This window comes from Saccoglossus kowalevskii, chromosome 21 (assembly GCF_978046115.1).
Source record: "Saccoglossus kowalevskii chromosome 21, keSacKowa6.1, whole genome shotgun sequence".
NCBI classification, from domain to species: domain Eukaryota; kingdom Metazoa; phylum Hemichordata; class Enteropneusta; family Harrimaniidae; genus Saccoglossus; species Saccoglossus kowalevskii.
The window spans coordinates 19,085,972-19,106,178 of record NC_140661.1 but is presented as its reverse complement, the minus strand read 5'-3'; the positions used below and the strand labels follow the sequence as shown (position 1 = coordinate 19,106,178).

Below are 20,207 nucleotides of genomic sequence, written 5' to 3'. Positions count from 1 at the left end.
ATTCAGTTTTGTATGGTGCAGTTTTGTGAGGTTTATTATTTTTTGCGACGTTCTTTGTTTACTTGTTTACGGTTTGAGAGATTTCAGTTTATTTGATTTACGTTTTTACGGTAGCTCTGAGCGGGACTCGAACCCACTGTCTTTTCAAGCTAATTTTGTTTTATTTTGATGGCACGCTTGTGTACCACGCCACGACGTTGGTCGTTAAGTGGTGTTCATTTTTCTAACTACTCTAGTGTTCCGATGAGTTGAACGGAAAAGCCAAAACGATTGCTGGTTTCTGATTGCTTCGGTTCTGGTGAGTGTGTATCTAGTGTGATTCGAACCCATGTCGTTTGTATTGGGCGTTTTTTTATTTCCCATGGTAGCTACGCCGTAATATGCAACCACTTCCCCGTTTTATTGTGATTTTGAGTGTTTAATGATGTCTTCCTCACCCGTCACGCCATGACCCAGTTTCAACCACACGGCCATTTTGCAACACAGTTCGTGACCCTCGGCGTCACCCGACTGACTATATGAGCGTTCTCTTCAACTGTTAAGCTAGGATTTATTACCGTTATTATCATTATATTGTCACGTGATTTGTTTTACCTTATGTGTAATGTCTTAAGTATCTTTATTGTAATTTGTATATACCAATTCGTATATACCGAGGAAACGACCCCGATTGAAGGTCATGTATTTTATGACGTCACCAATTCGTGTGTAGGTACTGCTTCTAGATCTGTGCCAAGGCTTTTGCCCGGGTGCCTCATCTTAAGACCTGTCTGTTAAAGCACAGTCCCTTGTGGTTAAAGCAAAGACACGAGGCAAACGCAATAGAGAATGCAAAACCACCATTATCAGACTCCAACTTTAGAAAGCGCCACCACAGGCGAGTTTGGTAATGTACAATTTCCCATCATTCATTACAATATACAAGATGGCGACTTCCATACGAACAGAAACAGCATGGTAATTATTTGTTATTTAGTGGAACTTGTGCATTCATTTTGTTATAATTTTAATTCGAGACAGTTAAGTTAATGAAAACATTGCGTGATACTAACTTCAGAGATTCGGTGCTTTGAAATCCAATCGCTAATAATCGATGATGTCGATCTTAGATGTTTTAATTGCGTCATTATTTATACGACCTTTACGTTGACTTTCCTGTCACCGCCATAATGTCCCGTACATCACAACATCAACTTGGCAAGCTGGGTTTCTGACTATTGTGCTTATTTAGATGATTGTCTATGTCCTCCTGTGACATGCCTTTGCCAATGACACTTAAACTTGACACATACACATACACGGGATACATACATAATCATAGTGGTTTCATGATTTGTTTCAACATGGCCAAATGACCGCCATTTTAATGCTTAAATTCATCAAAATGTTCAGATCAGATTCAAAATGGTTGACTCATGGCCGTATCTGACATGCCTTAACCAAACACCTTCCAACTTTATAGATACATCTTACAATGTACTTCATGTAATTTGTTTGACAATCAGATTTATGATGGCCGAACGGCAGCCATTTTAATGTTAAAATAAAGCATTTCTGCCATTCTGGAATCAGATCTTGATTATATATAGTTGTAAGAACAGTTATTGTTTATCTTGGTACATGCCTTGAACATACATTTCGTATAACAAGACCGTAATGTTTCTTTCCAGTTTCAAAATGGCTGATTGCTAATGCTAGCTCGAGCCATTTTTCTGACATACATTGACTGATCACAATCCAATTTTACAACTACATTATACATCATGTAATCTGTTTCATGTTCTGATTCATTTCAGTTTTGTTTACTATTTAACCAAAGACACTAGTGTCTTTGATTTAACCAACAGGGATTTTTTTTTTGACCCATAAAACTCACAAACCACACTCTGTACCACAGAATACTAGTGTATTTATTGTCTTTCTTTTTCCTTCCACATAGATACAGTACATGTAGTTTATGGTGTTGTCGGATTTCTGAACCCAAGTTATGTTTGTTGCGTGATTTTGTGATGCTTTCAATATATTAACTTTAAACTCACGATGAGTTCAAAAATCCTGCTTCAAAGGATTTATCCTTTGTTGTTAAGACGTCAACGTCCAGTGTCATTTAGTTACGCGATGACGCCATTCCATCGTTCGCTTTACGATGTTCAACCTAATGGGCGTGATAAAACTGATACAGTCCCGAGTCTACATGTAGAGACAATCAAGACGTCTTCTAATGGGTTTTATCGAGCCAAAAACCATATTGTAGTCGATCCTGATCCTATCACGGCACAGATATTAGAAGCAGATACTGAGGGTAGGATATTTGATGTCTTGACAAAACATAAATTCGTGTTAAATAATCTGCAAGTCTTTGCTGCAATAGACATCATATGGGAGTTGCAGAAACAAAAACCAGACAGCTCAAGGAATTTTAGTGAAATCAATGAACACACAGTATTTCAAAATCTGTGTGTTGCCATAGAAACAAACGCTGCTGAATTTGATGATACATCTCTGATCAAGGTATTGTATGCGTTGCTACGACTCAAAGTGGACCCTGCTTCTTCGTCTGTACAGCAAATTGTTATCGAAGCAACCCGAAGAATACAACAATTGGACTTCGCTGATTTATCGAGGTTTGCGGTTTGCCTCCAGGAAATGTCTTTACGTAATAGTCCAATTGCAGGACAACTTGCTTCACGACTACAAAAAGATCTAAATAATATTGAAAGCGTACGACAGTTCTCGAACTTGATGTATGTTCTAATGGGTGTGTGCTCGGCTGATTTCCAAACCAAACTGGTCAAAAAAGCTATGTATTTGTTTGAGAGTGATTCGGTGTACCCACATGATATTCGGAGAATCCTGCAAGCTGTGGCATACGCCTCAATCTGTGAGGCTTCGCTGTTAGATAAGTGCGCTAGTCTTATAATTGAGAACATAGACTCTTTTGGATTGGTCGATTTATGCATATCGCATAGATGCTATTCCTCATTGGACTATCACCATATTGGGCTTAAGACTGCAATTTCTAACCACTTCAAACAAATTTACTCGACGGTCGTATGCCCTCTAACTTTCTCTCACATTTTCGATATATTGGCTCCCGATGCGTCCACAGAGTTGAAAATTCATCTTGAAGATATCGTTCTGGATAAAATCCCTGATATGTCCTTTGCTGCTCTGAGTAATATTTGTAGAACTTTGCGCAAGATGAACTATAGATCAGTTAGCATCCTAAAAATGGTTTGTCGTTATTTGAAAAAACGGGTCACAGAAGCCGACCTTGAGGATTTGACTTGGACAGCTAGGAATCTAATTATCTTAGATTTTATCGACGTGGAAATCAGCAAGCTGTTTGGAAACAAGCTCAAAGAGGGATTAGAGAAAAGTATTGATCCACATTTTGTTAGCATGATTGTGCATGTGCTGTCAAACCTTGACACTGATTATCCTCATCAGGTGATCTTGGCAAAGGTCAAGGGTGCTATGAGCAAGTTTGACGTTGCTGAATTAAACAGGACCTCTGTTGCCATTAAGAAGATCCTTCTTGATCAGACACTGCTGTCTGCCTATCAAATTAGCTACGGTGATTTACGAAAAGAACTGAACCGACAAGCAATTAAACAGTTAGACCAGGTAACGAGTGTGAAATTACAGAACGCTATCATGTTAGCAATGACGGAAGAAGGGATTGACGCATCCCTCTTGGAAGAAACTATGGAACATTATAATAAACTTCTGCACAAAGTGTCACCGAAGTCAGCTCCTGAATGTGCTATATATTTAATGAGGACGCGATGCCGACATAAACCACTCTTGGACACTATCGCTAATATTGTAGTGAAACAACCCAATCAGCTAAACTATCTGAACCTTAACCGAATACTCTTACCCTATGCGTTTCTCAACTATTACCCGCCAAATGTTGAGTCGTTTTTACAGACGTGTATAGAGAAGTGTGAGGCGTTTATGGATCAGTATCATCCTAACTACCTCATCAAGGTAGCCCATGACTTGGCGATGCTACAACAGTTTCCTGAGAAGGTTATTAACCATATATTTGGATTAGATTTCCTGACGAAACTGGATGACATCTTAGAAGGTAATCCTATCATATTGTTTTTTTTTTTATTTTTTAAACTTTTCCTGTATTGATAATATAAGTTTAGGGTAAAAATCTTTGTCAAATTATTTTGAGCATGAGACCCAAAATTCAAGAATTGTACATCACATTACTTCGTTTTCTAAAGTCATAGTTGGATTTCCAATGCCAGTGTAAACCAAATTTATTTACACTTCCTTTTTACATTAATTTCATCTGATTTACTTGTAGGCCAAAAAAAAATTGTTAACCGTACCCAAAATTTATTCCCTGTTCTAAACTTGATTAGACTATACACATCATTAATTAATATAGGTTTTGTTAACTAAGCAGAAAGCTAGTGCAAAAACAAATTAGGTCTGATGTAGGAAAACAAATTCCAATCTGATTTTGAAAAAACTAGATGCCGCCTATGATTGTTAGACTTTAACAAATCCATGAATAATATACTAGTAGAATTAATCTGATGTGTTGTGGGGGGTCTTCAACATTATGGGTCAGACCATGCATGTGTGTCATGGAGATTGACAATCATTGATGACACAAAATTCAGTGCTGACTACATAGTCACATGTATATAGCGATTCACCAGACCTCAAGTTTACATGGCTAGTTTGGAAGTGTGTATGTTATTGGAACTGTGCAGTTTATTTCTTGTGGCCTTGTAGCATTTCTATATAAAAGCTGACTGGTACCCTGGCATGATAGCATTCAGTAAAATCTCAGCGCTTAGTCTTTTGAGGTGTACACGTTTTATGCATTTTATCTGAACAGATTGATATAATCCAATAAACCTGATTGTGAAATCAGCTTTTATACATTATTATCCTATAATCAAACACTAATTAATACCCATATCATCAACTGATTACAGGTGTTTTTCTAAACCAGAGAACAGGGTCTCAGCGCCCTGATACTTTTGGCTGGCGCCCTCTTAACAAATTGTCGATTGAACTTTCAAGTCATAAATATATCTCCTGAGCCATGCACTTCCGTGCTACCGTCCAAGATGAAATCTTTCTCAAATATAATACACCAAATACACTAAAACTACTCCAAAAATATTTCAATGGCGATAGATACACTGTTAAAACGATGCAGAAACCTTCCGATATGGCGTTTCCAGGTCGATTGCCTGTGTGTGCTCCCTCTTGTTCATTTTTTCTAGAAATACCCCTGTGATTATACCAAACTTTAATCTTGATGGCATACATTTTTGTATCTGTGTTACATTACAAGACATGCCACCATTTCATAGTGATCTGTGTCGGCAGAAGTTAATGGAATTGAACAGAGCTGTTCGTTTAGAGTGTCCTGAAACAAGAATACCATGGTTCCATGATGAGTACTGTGAAACACATTTCAAAAGTCGTAAGTGTAATGTATCTATGGTAACACCAATACATAACTTTATCTGAATTATTCTCATTCATGATTGTACTGCCTTTCGTAACTGCACAATATTTCATATCTTATCAACAATATGAAATACACATTTTGATTTCCATTATTCCTGTGTCCCGTTTCATAACTTTTTTTCTAAAATAGCTATTTACTAAGCACGTTTTTTTAATGTTACTATAATTGTGTTTTCCAGTGAGCACTGGGGTTGCAATGTACATGTGGTGAATTTAGCCATGGAAAATTTATTTCCTTCCTGTGCTGGACTACATTTTGACAATTTTGACAACCTAGCCAGTCACAGAATTTCTTTTTGGTTTTCAACCATACATAACTCAATAACTTACCAAATAGGGTACGGGCACAACAGTGACCTCTTGTGCTTCTGTCTCAAAGTTGTCGTGTGGACGAACAAAGTAACCGATTACTGATGATCACAAATGCTTTTTTTTTTCACTTTTTTTTTCGATTATTTAGGTTCTCATTCTTTCATTCCTAAAGTACTGTTTGATATACAGAGTACTTTGAGTGAAGTGGTAGGTGGTGCAGCATTCATGAGATCATGGGTTATAACACCTTACCATTACACCATTGGTAAGTACTGTTTGATATACAGAGTATGTTAAGTGAAGTGGTAGGTGGTGCAGCATTCGTGAGATCATGGGTTATAACACCTTACCATTACACCATTGGTAAGTACTGTTTGATATACAGAGTATGTTAAGTGAAGTGGTAGGCGGTGCAGCATTCATGAGATCATGGGTTATAACACCTTACCATTACACCATTGGTAAGTACTGTTTGATATACAGAGTATGTTAAGTGAAGTGGTAGGTGGTGCAGCATTCATGAGATCATGGGTTATAACACCTTACCATTACACCATTGGTAAGTACTGTTTGATATACAGAGTATGTTAAGTGAAGTGGTAGGTGGTGCAGCATTCATGAGATCATGGGTTATAACATCTTACCATTACACCATTGGTAAGTACTGTTTGATATACAGAGTATGTTAAGTGAAGTGGTAGGTGGTGCAGCATTCATGAGATCATGGGTTATAATACCTTACCATTACACCATTGGTAAGTACTGTTTGATATACAGAGTATGTTAAGTGAAGTGGTAGGTGGTGCAGCATTCGTGAGATCATGGGTTATAATACCTTACCATTACACCATTGGTAAGTACTGTTTGATATACAGAGTATGTTAAGTGAAGTGGTAGGCGGTGCAGCATTCATGAGATCATGGGTTATAACACCTTACCATTACACCATTGGTAAGTACTGTTTGATATACAGAGTATGTTAAGTGAAGTGGTAGGTGGTGCAGCATTCGTGAGATCATGGGTTATAACACCTTACCATTACACCATTGGTAAGTACTGTTTGATATACAGAGTATGTTAAGTGAAGTGGTAGGTGGTGCAGCATTCGTGAGATCATGGGTTATAATACCTTACCATTACACCATTGGTAAGTACTGTTTGATATACAGAGTATGTTAAGTGAAGTGGTAGGTGGTGCAGCATTCGTGAGATCATGGGTTATAATACCTTACCATTACACCATTGGTAAGTACTGTTTGATATACAGAGTATGTTAAGTGAAGTGGTAGGTGGTGCAGCATTCGTGAGATCATGGGTTATAACATCTTACCATTACACCATTGGTAAGTACTGTTTGATATACAGAGTATGTTAAGTGAAGTGGTAGGTGGTGCAGCATTCGTGAGATCATGGGTTATAATACCTTACCATTACACCATTGGTAAGTACTGTTTGATATACAGAGTATGTTAAGTGAAGTGGTAGGTGGTGCAGCATTCGTGAGATCATGGGTTATAATACCTTACCATTACACCATTGGTAAGTACTGTTTGATATACAGAGTATGTTAAGTGAAGTGGTAGGTGGTGCAGCATTCGTGAGATCATGGGTTATAACACCTTACCATTACACCATTGGTAAGTACTGTTTTGATATACAGAGTATGTTAAGTGAAGTGGTAGGTGGTGCAGCATTCGTGAGATCATGGGTTATAACACCTTACCATTACACCATTGGTAAGTACTGTTTTGATATACAGAGTATGTTAAGTGAAGTGGTAGGTGGTGCAGCATTCGTGAGATCATGGGTTATAATACCTTACCATTACACCATTGGTAAGTACTGTTTGATATACAGAGTATGTTAAGTGAAGTGGTAGGTGGTGCAGCATTCGTGAGATCATGGGTTATAATACCTTACCATTACACCATTGGTAAGTACTGTTTGATATGCAGAGTATGTTAAGTGAAGTGGTAGGTGGTGCAGCATTCATGAGATCATGGGTTATAACACCTTACCATTACACCATTGGTAAGTACTGTTTGATATACGGGGTATGTTAAGTGAAGTGGTAGGTGGTGCAGCATTCATGAAATCATGGGTTATAACATCTTACCATTACACCATTGGTAAGTACTGTTTGATATACGGAGTATGTTAAGTGAAGTGGTAGGCGGTGCAGCATTCATAAGATCATGGGTTATAACACCTTACCATTACACCATTGGTAAGTACTGTTTGATATACGGGGTATGTTAAGTGAAGTGGTAGGTGGTGCAGCATTCATGAAATCATGGGTTATAACACCTTACCATTACACCATTGGTAAGTACTGTTTGATATACGGAGTATGTTGAGTGAAGTGGTAGGCGGTGCAGCATTCATGAGATCATGGGTTATAACACCTTACCATTACACCATTGGTAAGTACTGTTTGATATACAGAGTATGTTAAGTGAAGCGGTAGGTGGTGCAGCATTCATGAGATCATGGGTTATAACACCTTACCATTACACCATTGGTAAGTACTGTTTGATATACAGAGTATGTTAAGTGAAGTGGTAGGCGATGCAGCATTCATGAAATCATGGGTTATAACACCTTACATTACACCATTGGTAAGTACTGTTTGATATACAGAGTATGTTAAGTGAAGTGGTAGGTGGTGCAGCATTCATGAGATCATGGGTTATAACACCTTACCATTACACCATTGGTAAGTACTATTTGATATACAGAGTATGTTAAGTGAAGTGGTAGGTGGTGCAGCATTCATGGGATCATGGGTTATAATACCTTACCATTACACCATTGGTAAGTACTGTTTGATATACAGAGTATGTTAAGTGAAGTGGTAGGCGGTGCAGCATTCGTGAGATCATGGGTTATAACACCTTACCATTACACCATTGGTAAGTACTGTTTGATATACAGAGTACGTTAAGTGAAGTGGTAGGCGGTGCAGCATTCGTGAGATCATGGGTTATAATACCTTACCATTACACCATTGGTAAGTACTGTTTGATATGCAGAGTATGTTAAGTGAAGTGGTAGGCGGTGCAGCATTCATGAGATCATGGGTTGTCACATCTTACCATTACACCCTTGGTAAGTGGCAAGTAAAATGTACTCCTATCTTTATTTACCTTTGCAATGCCAGAATTACCCGGTAATTATTTTTACTATTGAATTACAGATTTTGAGTGTGTTTTAGGGAGCGACAATACACCTCTGGTTTGTGCGGACTATGGTAGTGTTCTGAATATAGATGGTAAAATGTCAAGTCAATTACTTTCAGACGTTATGCAGTGGGGATCACAGAAAAAAGTTCTTCCTCCTGGAGCTGAGAGGTATGAACAACTTTTGTGTTTTAATATTCATGCAAGGCTTACATACATGTAGTTTCTTTATGTTTGTGTAATAGGTGATTTCCCGTTCAACTGCAAGCTGCAGATGAAAGATGCGTACATAACGTCTCAACAAAAAATCAAACAATTTGATTTTGAACTTGAATTTCTTTATTTCGTAGCTCACATCGAAAGACCGATCTTTGACTGGGGAATATTTGAATACCCTTAGTTCAATGAAATTGACCATCATGAAATAACCCCCAAAATACTTTCACGTTTGTGGAATTCCATGCAATGTTTGTTGCCACTATGGTCTTTATTTGTCCTGATTTTACGTTTGATTTCACACATAACGCGGGATCTTGCAGTGAACGGAAAATGGTTTATTCAATAGATGGACATGGCTTTCTGTTGAATAAGCATATTTAGGCATAGCTTACATAGTTTCTCTATGCATTCAATTAGATGTGCAAGGCTTTACGATAATTTCTGTGTTTGCGTTTGTGGGCAATGTTTTCATAGTTTTTCTATGTTTGAGTAATTAAATTGATGGGCAAATCTTGTATAGCTTCTTTGTGTTTTGTGTTGTATACAGAGTTGCTATTGAGTTCCTGTCTTCAAAGTCATTTTGTACCAACTCACAGCACCCACTCGGTTACATAGATATGAAGAGAAGACACTTGGAAATAATGGGATATAGATACGTAGCGGTATGTACTGATATTTTGTATAATTTCACTGGTGTACTTATGAAATAAACATTCACTGGTATTCATCCTAGCTATCAGTGTACCGTATTTGCTCTATTATTAGTGCATGCATTAACATAAATTACAGAGATTTTCATGTGGTCAAAATAATTAAGTACATGTATATGTATTCAGCCAATGCAAGGTTTGGTTTACACTTCTACATATACTGTAAGTTGCTTTCATTTTTCAAGAGACAAATTTGTGTGCATTTTCGTGACTCAGTAAAAATTAAGTAAAAGTAACAATTTCTTTGATGCCCTGCTAAACTGAGTGTCGGTGACTTTTTGCAAAATATCTTTTTTATGTATGATGTAAAATCGTTAAAATTTTCAATAGTGAGATTCAAATGATTTACATCTTACATTTGATAAGGAATTACTTCACTGTCTAAACCAAATTCAAACCATTTTGAAGTCACTTCAATACACATTACAACAATCCTCTAATTTACTCAAATTTCTTTGTTCAGTAAAACTATTTCCAGCTTGCAAGACGTTTTCTAAAGTCAACGTCTGAACTATTTGCCTATTAATTGACGTCGTCTTTTTTTCATATCACGTCTTTGTAGATTCCCCATTTTGAATGGTTTTCTATGAAACTGTCAAGCAGTGATGATTATAGAGAATATTTAAGAGAAAAACTATTCGCACAAAAAGATCCAGACTATTTAGAAGGTGCATTGGTGTACAAGATGTTACCTGCGTTGACGTGATATTGCCCTGCCAGGGCTTGCATGTAAAGTTATGAAGTTGTAAGTTAATTTCAGTGAGACTTCTTCGTGGATGTACTATAGGGATGGAAACTTGTCAGAACTCGTAAATATACCCATCACTAATACTGTGCAAGTGTCATGCACACAGCGATCAAACGTCTTCTGAACTACGTCATCACAGAACACAAAGGACACATGGAAAAGATGAATTGCAGAAAAGAAAATCGACGAGACAATCAACATAATCAATAAGGAATATGCAAGGACACTAGAAACCAATTAAATTTTAGAACTGCTTAAAAATCAACCGTCAGATTGCTTTGAGTAATTGAAACAGTTGAAGATGTATATAATGGTTATTTTTGTGAACAAAATTATTTGTGGCTTCTTTAAACCACAAGTCCATGTATGGTTGATAATTTGCTGCAATAATGGGAAGTACCACTGCAAAGTCTTCTCTAGTGAAATAAAGTGATGTATAAAGTCACTTATTTATAAATTTTGGTCAGCCAAGATGATGAAACACAAGTATCTTGGATCTGATGAGGAGCCTAGGTTGTATTACTAGGAATCCAGTGTCTGACAGAAAAAGTAAAGTACCAACTAAATGTTCACGTTTCAAAGTAAAATACTAGTACTAGTAGTTACGCAGCATACAAATGGGTACATTGGGTAGGAGAAAAGGCTGCAATGCAGGTGTTTATTAACTATGCAAATTAAGGGCTGCTTGTGATTGGCTGCGCTTGCAAAGTCCACAGATGCATGTAAATTATTAAGTCTTAAATTGAAGCATATAACCACGGTTACTGAAAAAGATCTTTTTTTAGTAACCGTGATTTAACTAACCATGAGATACATGTAGTTTTGATTCATATTGTTTGTGAACTTGTATTTGTCAGTTTTTAAGCGAGTTTATGTAATAAACTAATCCGACCTAAGGTTGTGTGCACATCATTTCTCATCCCATGTTTAGTATTCATTGACAAATATATAACGTATCCATTAGAAATACAGTTAGTAATTGCATTTTATTAAGTCGGTAATTGAAATAGAAATTATTTGAACAGTCAGCTGCTGTGATATGAAAAAACTGTTTCAATATGGTTCATACATCTACAGTTGTAGTAATATTTAATATCACTCTTCATTGGTAATAGAATCAATTAGCGGGTGGATGAAGTGGTTTTGACCTCTAATGATATCAATCAGTGTTGACTGATGTTGGTAATGGTTTGGAAATGTAAATATGCTTGGGGGCAGAGCTACGTCACAGAATGTTCTATGTTGCTTAGATATGCACCACTCTACCAAGTATTTCTATGAGCTTTTTGCAAGCGGCTAAAAGTCAAAGAAACAGCACAAACTCAACTTTGAAGTATTCCTGAGAAAACCAAATTTATGTGTGTTGCACATGTAGGGGTGATCTTGTTAGTCTTGACTACTATCGCAAATAACATTTTTAAGAGTTTTCACCACAACGGTTGCCAGTTCGTGAACATAACTGGATGTCTGCCAGATAGATCTGATAAAGGTATGTACATGCATGTTGAAATGTCACCACTTTGACATAAAATCTACATCCAGTTAATGAGTGATCTACATCTATTATAATAGTAGTTTTTGGTATTGAAGCAACAATAATCAGATCTTTTTTTCTACAAATTTATTTTTTCCTGTTCAGTTTTAAGTGACCGTCAATATTAGTGCCAAATAATTATTTACACTAATGTGACAGACATGATACAAAGTGAAGCCAGTTTATTTGTGAGATTCTTTCCTTTATTCTGCCCAAGGCATTTCTCGCACAAAACTGACGATCAGCATCTTGAATCAGATTCTGAAACTGACGATACATGATGCATGTGTAAAATTCGAACATTATCAGTTCCGTCACGTTAGTTCCAAAATCGGCATTCATTAGATAGTTGGCCATTTTCAATCAAATCTGGGTAAAAAATGATGTGCATCAAGGGTCCATTATGTTTATCGAACCAAGTTTGAACGATTTTAATAATTCTGTAGCTTGATAAAATGAAATTCAGGGTGTAAAAACTAAAGAAATTGGAGGCACAGCATTTTAGTTTGCGCTTTCATTCCTACAGCCACATGCTATCATTCACTACGTTCAATTACCCACCATAGACTCGGGGTCAGTCAAAATGACTATTTTGAACTGTAGTCATTAATCTGCGATTCAGCCAATGACGAGAGAGAAATCTAGCTCTGGGAAGCCCCATGACCTCAGATTTTCCTTCATGTCACAAGCCACGTGACCGATGCAATGAGGGCGATGCCATATTGACTCCCGCTCACTTCTGCTGTCTTCATTTTGTGCTTCCATGTAGTCAAACAACTTCATTTCATTTTGACTCTGGATCCCCAAATCAGACTGGGGCAGTATGTGACTCTCAATAATATTATACAATAACACAGAAAAGTAACAAATTATTGGTCAAATTTTATTTCTTCAAAATGTAAAAATAGATCATCAGAACTCCAAAAAACATGATTATATATTTCAGAAATTTGAAATGTATCTGTAACTACAAATATTAAATGTACAGCTCAATAATGCCCTTTCCTCTCACTTGTACTGTAAGTTTCCTAATATAATGCAAGTTTTGAATATGTGCATACTTTTGTCTGGAATGGATGAGTAACAAAGATATACATGTACATATCTGTTTTTAAAACAGAATGCAGTGTTTAGTAGGCCTTAGGCTCTGAAAAAAATTAGTTTCTAGTAATTTTTCAATTATAAAAAGAACATCATTGCCAGCATTCAAGTTGCAATGACAAATTTACACCTAATTTCTTATTCATCATTGAATACTAGTAAATATAAATTTATACTAGTTTTTGTCGTAAAATACTGACCGACATACTTTTGCACAGAATACTGACTGCCATATTTTCTGAATTAGAAGAGCACATAAACCAACAATTGCAGTTACTGTATATTGCGTTTTGACCATAAATATACCTGTCATTTATATCGTTACATGTGCTACTAATGGAACAACCATAGTACCGGTAATCACATAACTTTAAATCCACTGCAAGTTGTTTAATTTTCAACATTATCAATTTTGGTAATTTGAAAATTAGAGGACATTGGTGAGGATGAATTGTACAAGTCACTGACTTCTTCAATGCCTTGAATTTTCCCAAATTTAATGTTCAGTCTTCCTGACCCAAAAATGTCTCTTGCAGGGTATAAGAATACATTCAAATAGAAAGAAATTACAATCTTTCATTTGTCTAGGTACTGTTCACAAAAGTACATTCTAATATGTAATCCCTTGTGTATTCATTACTACCGGTCCCTTAAAAATCATTTTGGCAGAATTCAAAAATATAAATTTGGCAAATCACAGCGCATGTTCCCTTGTATTACATTTTACAAAATAATCCTGCATAATTGCTTCCATATTTCTTCAAAAAATCGAATCAGGACCTCTTTTTTTTTAAAATAGAAAATTGATTTCCATTTGGTCCAAAATTAACAAGAAAGTTACAGAAAAGCACGTAAATTTAAAAAAGTGTTGCACCAAGATCTTTGGCAAGCGATCAAAGCTTTGAGTTATTTTTATATTTACATGTAGCTTGGGACAAAAAAACAACAACAAAAATGCTGTCTTTTAACAAGACTATGTAAAAAGATTTCTTCAAAAACTGGACAAAATTTGACAGTGTTAATTCTTATTTTCTTTGTCTGGTGATCTCATCTAGTAGTTTCCTTCTGTCACGGAATAATACTTTATTTTCATTCACTGTTTGCTTCAGCATGTTATCAACATGCTTTTCTAATCTCTGAAGTTGTGGTAAAGGAGGTGGCATTATCAATCGATTTCTTCTATATCGCATTCTTCTAGCTTTCATATTGGTAAGTTTTCTCATCTTCTCGACTCCACCTTTCCACAGCATGCGCTTGATGTATTCTTTACATATCGCCGACATCTTGCCCGTATTGGCGAAATCTTTTAGAATATTTATCTGCCTTGATGCTGTGAAGGCATGCAGCGTGATCACATAAAACACCAGGTAGATGGTGATGCTAAGAAATACTAAATACAAAGTTTAAAAATATGGCATAGTCCAAGTACTGTCTTTTGGATTGATCTGACGGGCTCCGCTGAGCGGGTAATACAGTAGCGTCTGGACGGTTCTCTTCAAGCTATGCAGCTCACTTTCTTTGTCCCCGTAAAGAAAGCGTCCCACATATACGAACGTGACAAACATAATAAGGAACAATAACAGATTTCAAAACTTGCTTGATCGTAGATTCACAAACTACAAGAAGTAAGGCAAAGTTATTCACTGTGGATAACACGCACAGAAGTTTGAGTGATGCAAAGAAGACTAAAACTGCAAACGCCAAGTGAAGGTATTCCTCCATGTATGCTCCGTTCCTTACAGTGTAGAAAATATTGGTGTTTATTATTACGTTTTGCAGAACCATTGCATGGTTAAAATAAACACCGACTGCAGCCCAGAATGCGACAATTGCGAAAACATCAACAAGATGTTGAAAAGAAGTAACGTAACTATGCCCTTCTTGTACTAGCTTTTTAGTCTCAGAGTACATCGTAACAAGTGCGATAATAGCCAATATGATTACAAGCGGGGTATAAAGTTAGCGTAATGAGCTCCACAGCTGTTTGCAGATCTCCTGTCGGTGCTATTTCAGCTGTCAAAGTTGCCACAGTTACCTGTCGACTCTGTACATCCAATACAGTGAACTCTGTAAACACAGCCCTAGTGTAAGTATCAATCCACGCTGCAAATTCCAGTTCTTGTATAACAAACAGTGCATTGTCGTATCCTTTATCAAGGTCCACAGTGTATCCCCCACTACCGTATGTAGCATACATCCCATAATAGTCATCTTGCTCGCCAAGTTCTATTGGTTTATAATATCTGTAGCCATCAGGTTGATTCTCACCAGATTTCATAACTTCCCAGCCCCATACATATTGTGTGGTGTCCTCTGTGTAGGCTGAGTAACCAGTCTCGCACTTCATTGTCTTATAGTCTTCAACAGTTTCATAATTACACTCGCCTGTCAAGACAAACATGTGCACATTGGTAAAAGTATTTCTTTCACAGAATGCCTATAAAAATAATCTTGCCATCATGAGTGATAAGTTTGTCAAGTTTCAGCAAACCTTACTAAGGTCATCACCTAATTATCTCTCACCCAATAGACTAGTTTCAAGTTTGGCAGTTACCTTTGAAACTTGCATGCTTTGATGTGAAAACGTTCAAACTTTGTCTGTTGATTTCGCTGCTTAAACGTTCAATAGCTCATAGGAACATCAGGAACGAAGGGAAACCATAGAAATCAAAACCCTGCTATTCTTGCATAGAAACAAACTGATGTTGCTACAACTCAAAACTCATCTATTCAAATCATTTGTAATTTAATAACATAACTATCCTAACCACTTGTATAAATGCATTCAGAAGAGCTATCCATTCCTAGCTTGCCAGCAATTATCAAAGTGATTCCTGGTTTTAGAGTTTAAGTTGTGGCTATATACTTAGTTCTTAGAAGTTTAGTTCCATCATAGAACATAGTAAAAGTAAAAGAACCTTACACAATACATGATTGATAAGTTAACAGAGCACCTCAGGTAGGTAGTGAAAAACAGTTGCCCAGTTGAGGAAAGAACGTATTTACCAACACATTCATCTAAAATAAACTGAAATCACATCTCCAAAATTTCATTTATTGAATAACAGATCATTAACAAATGACTCAGTTTTTATATTAAAGAGGGAGGTCATTTTCTCATATTTTCACAATGGTGGCTATGAAATCACGCTATGCCCACAATCCTTAGTTAAAGAATCAACATGGTGCACTACTACTTATGCATAAGTAACACTGGCACCTGTCAGATCTTCTACATAATACCATCCCGCTAGACAATTGCGTTCGTCATCAGACGATTGTATATTAATGAAACCACGCACCAAGACTAAATAATACAGTGAACATGCATTACAATATTCAGGTCCAAACATTTGGAATTGCATACCCTTCTCAATCCACCATTCAGTCTCACATTCATCATTTAAGAGGGCACTAAAAACATATCACTGTAGTTAATATTACATGTTTTAATTTGTTTTTCTTTTCTATATTTCTTGTGATTTTTATTGATAGACTTTTACCTTATGTAATGCGCATAGAGCTCATTTTAGGAGAATATGTGCTAATATGCCCAAAAATTTATTTAGCCTTTTCACCACCAGACTTTCTTGCCCAAGTTTTCTTCACTTTTTTGCTAATATTTCTCAATATTTCTGGAAATAAACCTTCATTTTAGAGCCAACAGCCAAATTGGACTATATTTTCAGTTTTCACTCAAAAAATTTAGCTATTTTTGTCTCAAACATGTGAAGGAAAGTGCAGACCATAAACAGTACTATTTTATGAAATCGTGATGAGAAGAGGGAACTGGTGGTGAAAAGGTTAAATAATCATGTCATCTTATCAATTGATGACTGGGATTTTGTAATGAATGGAAACTCACCATCCGATGCATTGACTCTGAGCAGTCTCATTCTGGGTGAGCCTAGTATAACCCACTGATTATTGGTACCTATCGAATATAAACCAGGTAATAATACCTTCTCATTCCATCGCCAGTAATCATCAGTTGTTCCAATCTAGAAATAAAAGTTTTTCCACATTGTATCAGTTATAATGTGATAGGTGTTTTAATCATGTAATCAGTTTTTTAATTTAATTAATCAGTGCGGATCGATTACAAAATATAAACACAACACACATTTTACCTAAAATGCTTTACATGCACTAATCCATTTGTCAATGAACATACTGTAAAACACGTCTTTTAGCGAATTTAGCAAGAAAACTAATTCACTAATTCAAGATGTCACTAATGACTTTATTATTAATTCAAAATGGCCGCCAAACAAAGAAATCAACAATGACAAGAGAGATTCGCTAAATCAACATTTCGCTATTACGTCATTTCACTACAATTCGCTAAAATTGCATGTCGCTTTTTCAACATGTTTTACAGTACTGCATACTGTTCAACATGTGCTAAATGCTGACTGCAATTATGCAGATTATCTAATTAATATACATGATTTGTACAAAAAATAATAATAAAGAAGCTGTGTATTGAATTTTATTTCAATCAGTCAGCGTTTACTTGTGGAACAAGATTTTGACATACTGGCACACACAGAGACTAAAACTGCACATGTTTATATTATATTATTATTATTATAAATTAGGCAAAATTTACTTATCTCATGAAATGATTTTAACTGCGTTTCATTAGATGAATAAACCATGCTATTATAAACATTTTGATGAAGGTGGTACGCTGCTTGGTTCTTCTGCCCATGTGCCAACATTAAAACAATTCCGAAGAAGGTTACACTCATAAACCACTGTAAAGACACAGTGATCCATCTACTTCGCCTGGTAGTCCTATTGACCAAGGATATACTGCTCAACAGTTTTGCATCCATGCTAGTCTTGGGTATACATGTCACGCTTTTGTCGTTGGATGTCTTGCCTTCTCCAGCATTACTAGCAGTATACTGACTTTCAAACAACCGTGACTCTGATCTGAGGCTAGATCTTTTCGAGAATATCACATAGAAAATGATGATGAAAAAAAGAATCAGAGGCTCCACAACAAAAAGTATTTCTAATAACGTAATAAAGATCGATATAATCCAACTATAGGCCTGCATCTGGCCATATCGAGGGCCATACCAAGCACTCAAGAAAACGGCACCAATGATCACAGGGAGTGCGATACACCACGCAATGAGAGTCATCCACCAAGGCAAAACTGGACCTTGTAATATTAGAGATAACAATGCTGAAAATTTCATCCAAGATGTTGGCTGTGCGTCGCCATTTCCCCCAGCATAAAGGAGTTGTCTTTGTTCCAGATTTATTGCCTCTGTGACGACGATGCCTGCGATGGCGATGCTTATGATGATGCCTGTGTCTACTGTGATGATGACCCTGTTTTGTATGGTCACTGTGGTGCTTAGTGCGACTTGGACTTCGTGAACGACTGTGACGACCGGAGCTGTGTTGACGTTTCTTCTTATGATGATGGTGATGCTTCTTTTCGACATTAAGATCATCATCATCACCATCTTTACTTTGATGATGGTGAGAATGATGACGGTGTCGACTGAGCTACGCGAATGATGAGAACTTCTCGAATGATGTATGTGACGAGACGAAGATCTATCGCCATCTTTAGAAATTTTATCTTTACTACGATGTCGATGGCGTGAAGGTGATCGAGAAGCACTGTGACTATGGTGACGATGACGTGAAGATGAATGTGAAGCACTATTACCATCGTGACGATGACGTGAAGATGAATGTGAAGCGCTGTTACTATGGTGAAGATGAATGTGAAACGCTGTTACTATGGTGACGATGACGTGAAGCGCTGTTACTATGGTGACGATGAGGTGAATATGAATGTGAAGCACTTTTACCATTGTGACGACTATGACGACTTTCTTCATGCAAGTCTTTTCGACTTTTCCGCTGATGAACATTTTGTTTTTCATCATCATGTTTTCTTCTTCTATGGTGACTTGGAGATCGGTGATGTGATGATGACCGGCTGTGATGTCTTTTTGACGGCACTTTATACAGTTTCATCTTCTCGTCACTTGAATGTGATGATGACCGGTGATTTTGTCTCTCAGACGGCACTTTAAGAAGTTTAATCTCATCACTTGAATGTGATGATGGCCGGCGATGATGTCTCTCAGACGACACTTTAAGAAGTTTTTTCTTTCTGTCACTTGAATGTGAAGTCTTGCTGTGACATCCTTCAATTTTTTGCTCACTGTAACGATCCCTTCTATGCATAGATTCTTCATCAGTACTGTTCATTGGACTACCAACATGTGGTCTCCTGTGCTTCGTGTGTTTCGGTAACACCTCTAACGAAACGCCTTCAAGTTCAACTGTTGGAACATCACCTCCATTAAATGTCTCCATCTCATCTACTGAAGAACCAGTGGATTTTCTGTCAGACCTCTGGCGTATGGCCCTCATCTGTGAAGCGTCTCCGATTGAGGAACTTGCATCATCAACAGATATGAAGGGAATATCAACTGAAGACTTGTTCATTTTTCTTGAACTTTCTTTAAAAAGATTGTCGATTTTCACTTCTACTAAAGAATGTTGTTTTGTTGGTTTTAAACCACCTTTTCTTTGAACTGTCCGTCTTTGCGAGTTTCTGAAGATCAGCACCAGAAGCCAATTGACTGGCATGGCGATAATTCTTCCTAACACCCCTCTCATCAATGCTGTAAACACATCAAATTCTTCTGCACCTTCACCTTCAAATTCAGCTTGCTCATAAAGGAGTATGGTATTCACAAACATGGCAGTACACATGAATGCAAACAGGGATGTGAGACACTCAAAGTGAGTGACACTATTATTGATATGTCTGATGAATAGACTCAATGTTGTCAGGTGTTTCACACACATATCAGAATGTGATGTCACTGTCAACAAGTGTTTATTCATGA

General features: G+C 36.8%; 2 protein-coding genes across 2 annotated transcripts; one reads left to right on the top strand and one right to left on the bottom strand.

Annotated features, from left to right (window-relative positions):
- Positions 1–913: 913 nt before the first annotated feature.
- On the top strand, positions 914–11,591 carry LOC100368235 (FAST kinase domain-containing protein 1, mitochondrial-like). The gene is made up of 7 exons (XM_085494943.1): positions 914–957; positions 1,940–4,093; positions 5,333–5,464; positions 5,972–6,088; positions 9,020–9,173; positions 9,769–9,883; positions 10,494–11,591. The coding sequence occupies exons 2-7, from the start codon at positions 2,041–2,043 to the stop codon at positions 10,635–10,637; spliced, it is 2,715 nt and encodes a 904-aa protein (XP_085351069.1). The 5' UTR covers positions 914–957; positions 1,940–2,040; the 3' UTR covers positions 10,638–11,591.
- Positions 11,592–13,080: 1,489 nt separating this feature from the next.
- On the bottom strand, positions 13,081–18,545 carry LOC146729689 (polycystin-2-like). The gene is made up of 2 exons (XM_085494837.1): positions 17,180–18,545; positions 13,081–15,699 (listed from the first exon to the last, which is right to left on the bottom strand). The coding sequence occupies exons 1-2, from the start codon at positions 17,208–17,210 to the stop codon at positions 15,215–15,217; spliced, it is 516 nt and encodes a 171-aa protein (XP_085350963.1). The 5' UTR covers positions 17,211–18,545; the 3' UTR covers positions 13,081–15,214.
- Positions 18,546–20,207: the final 1,662 nt, after the last annotated feature.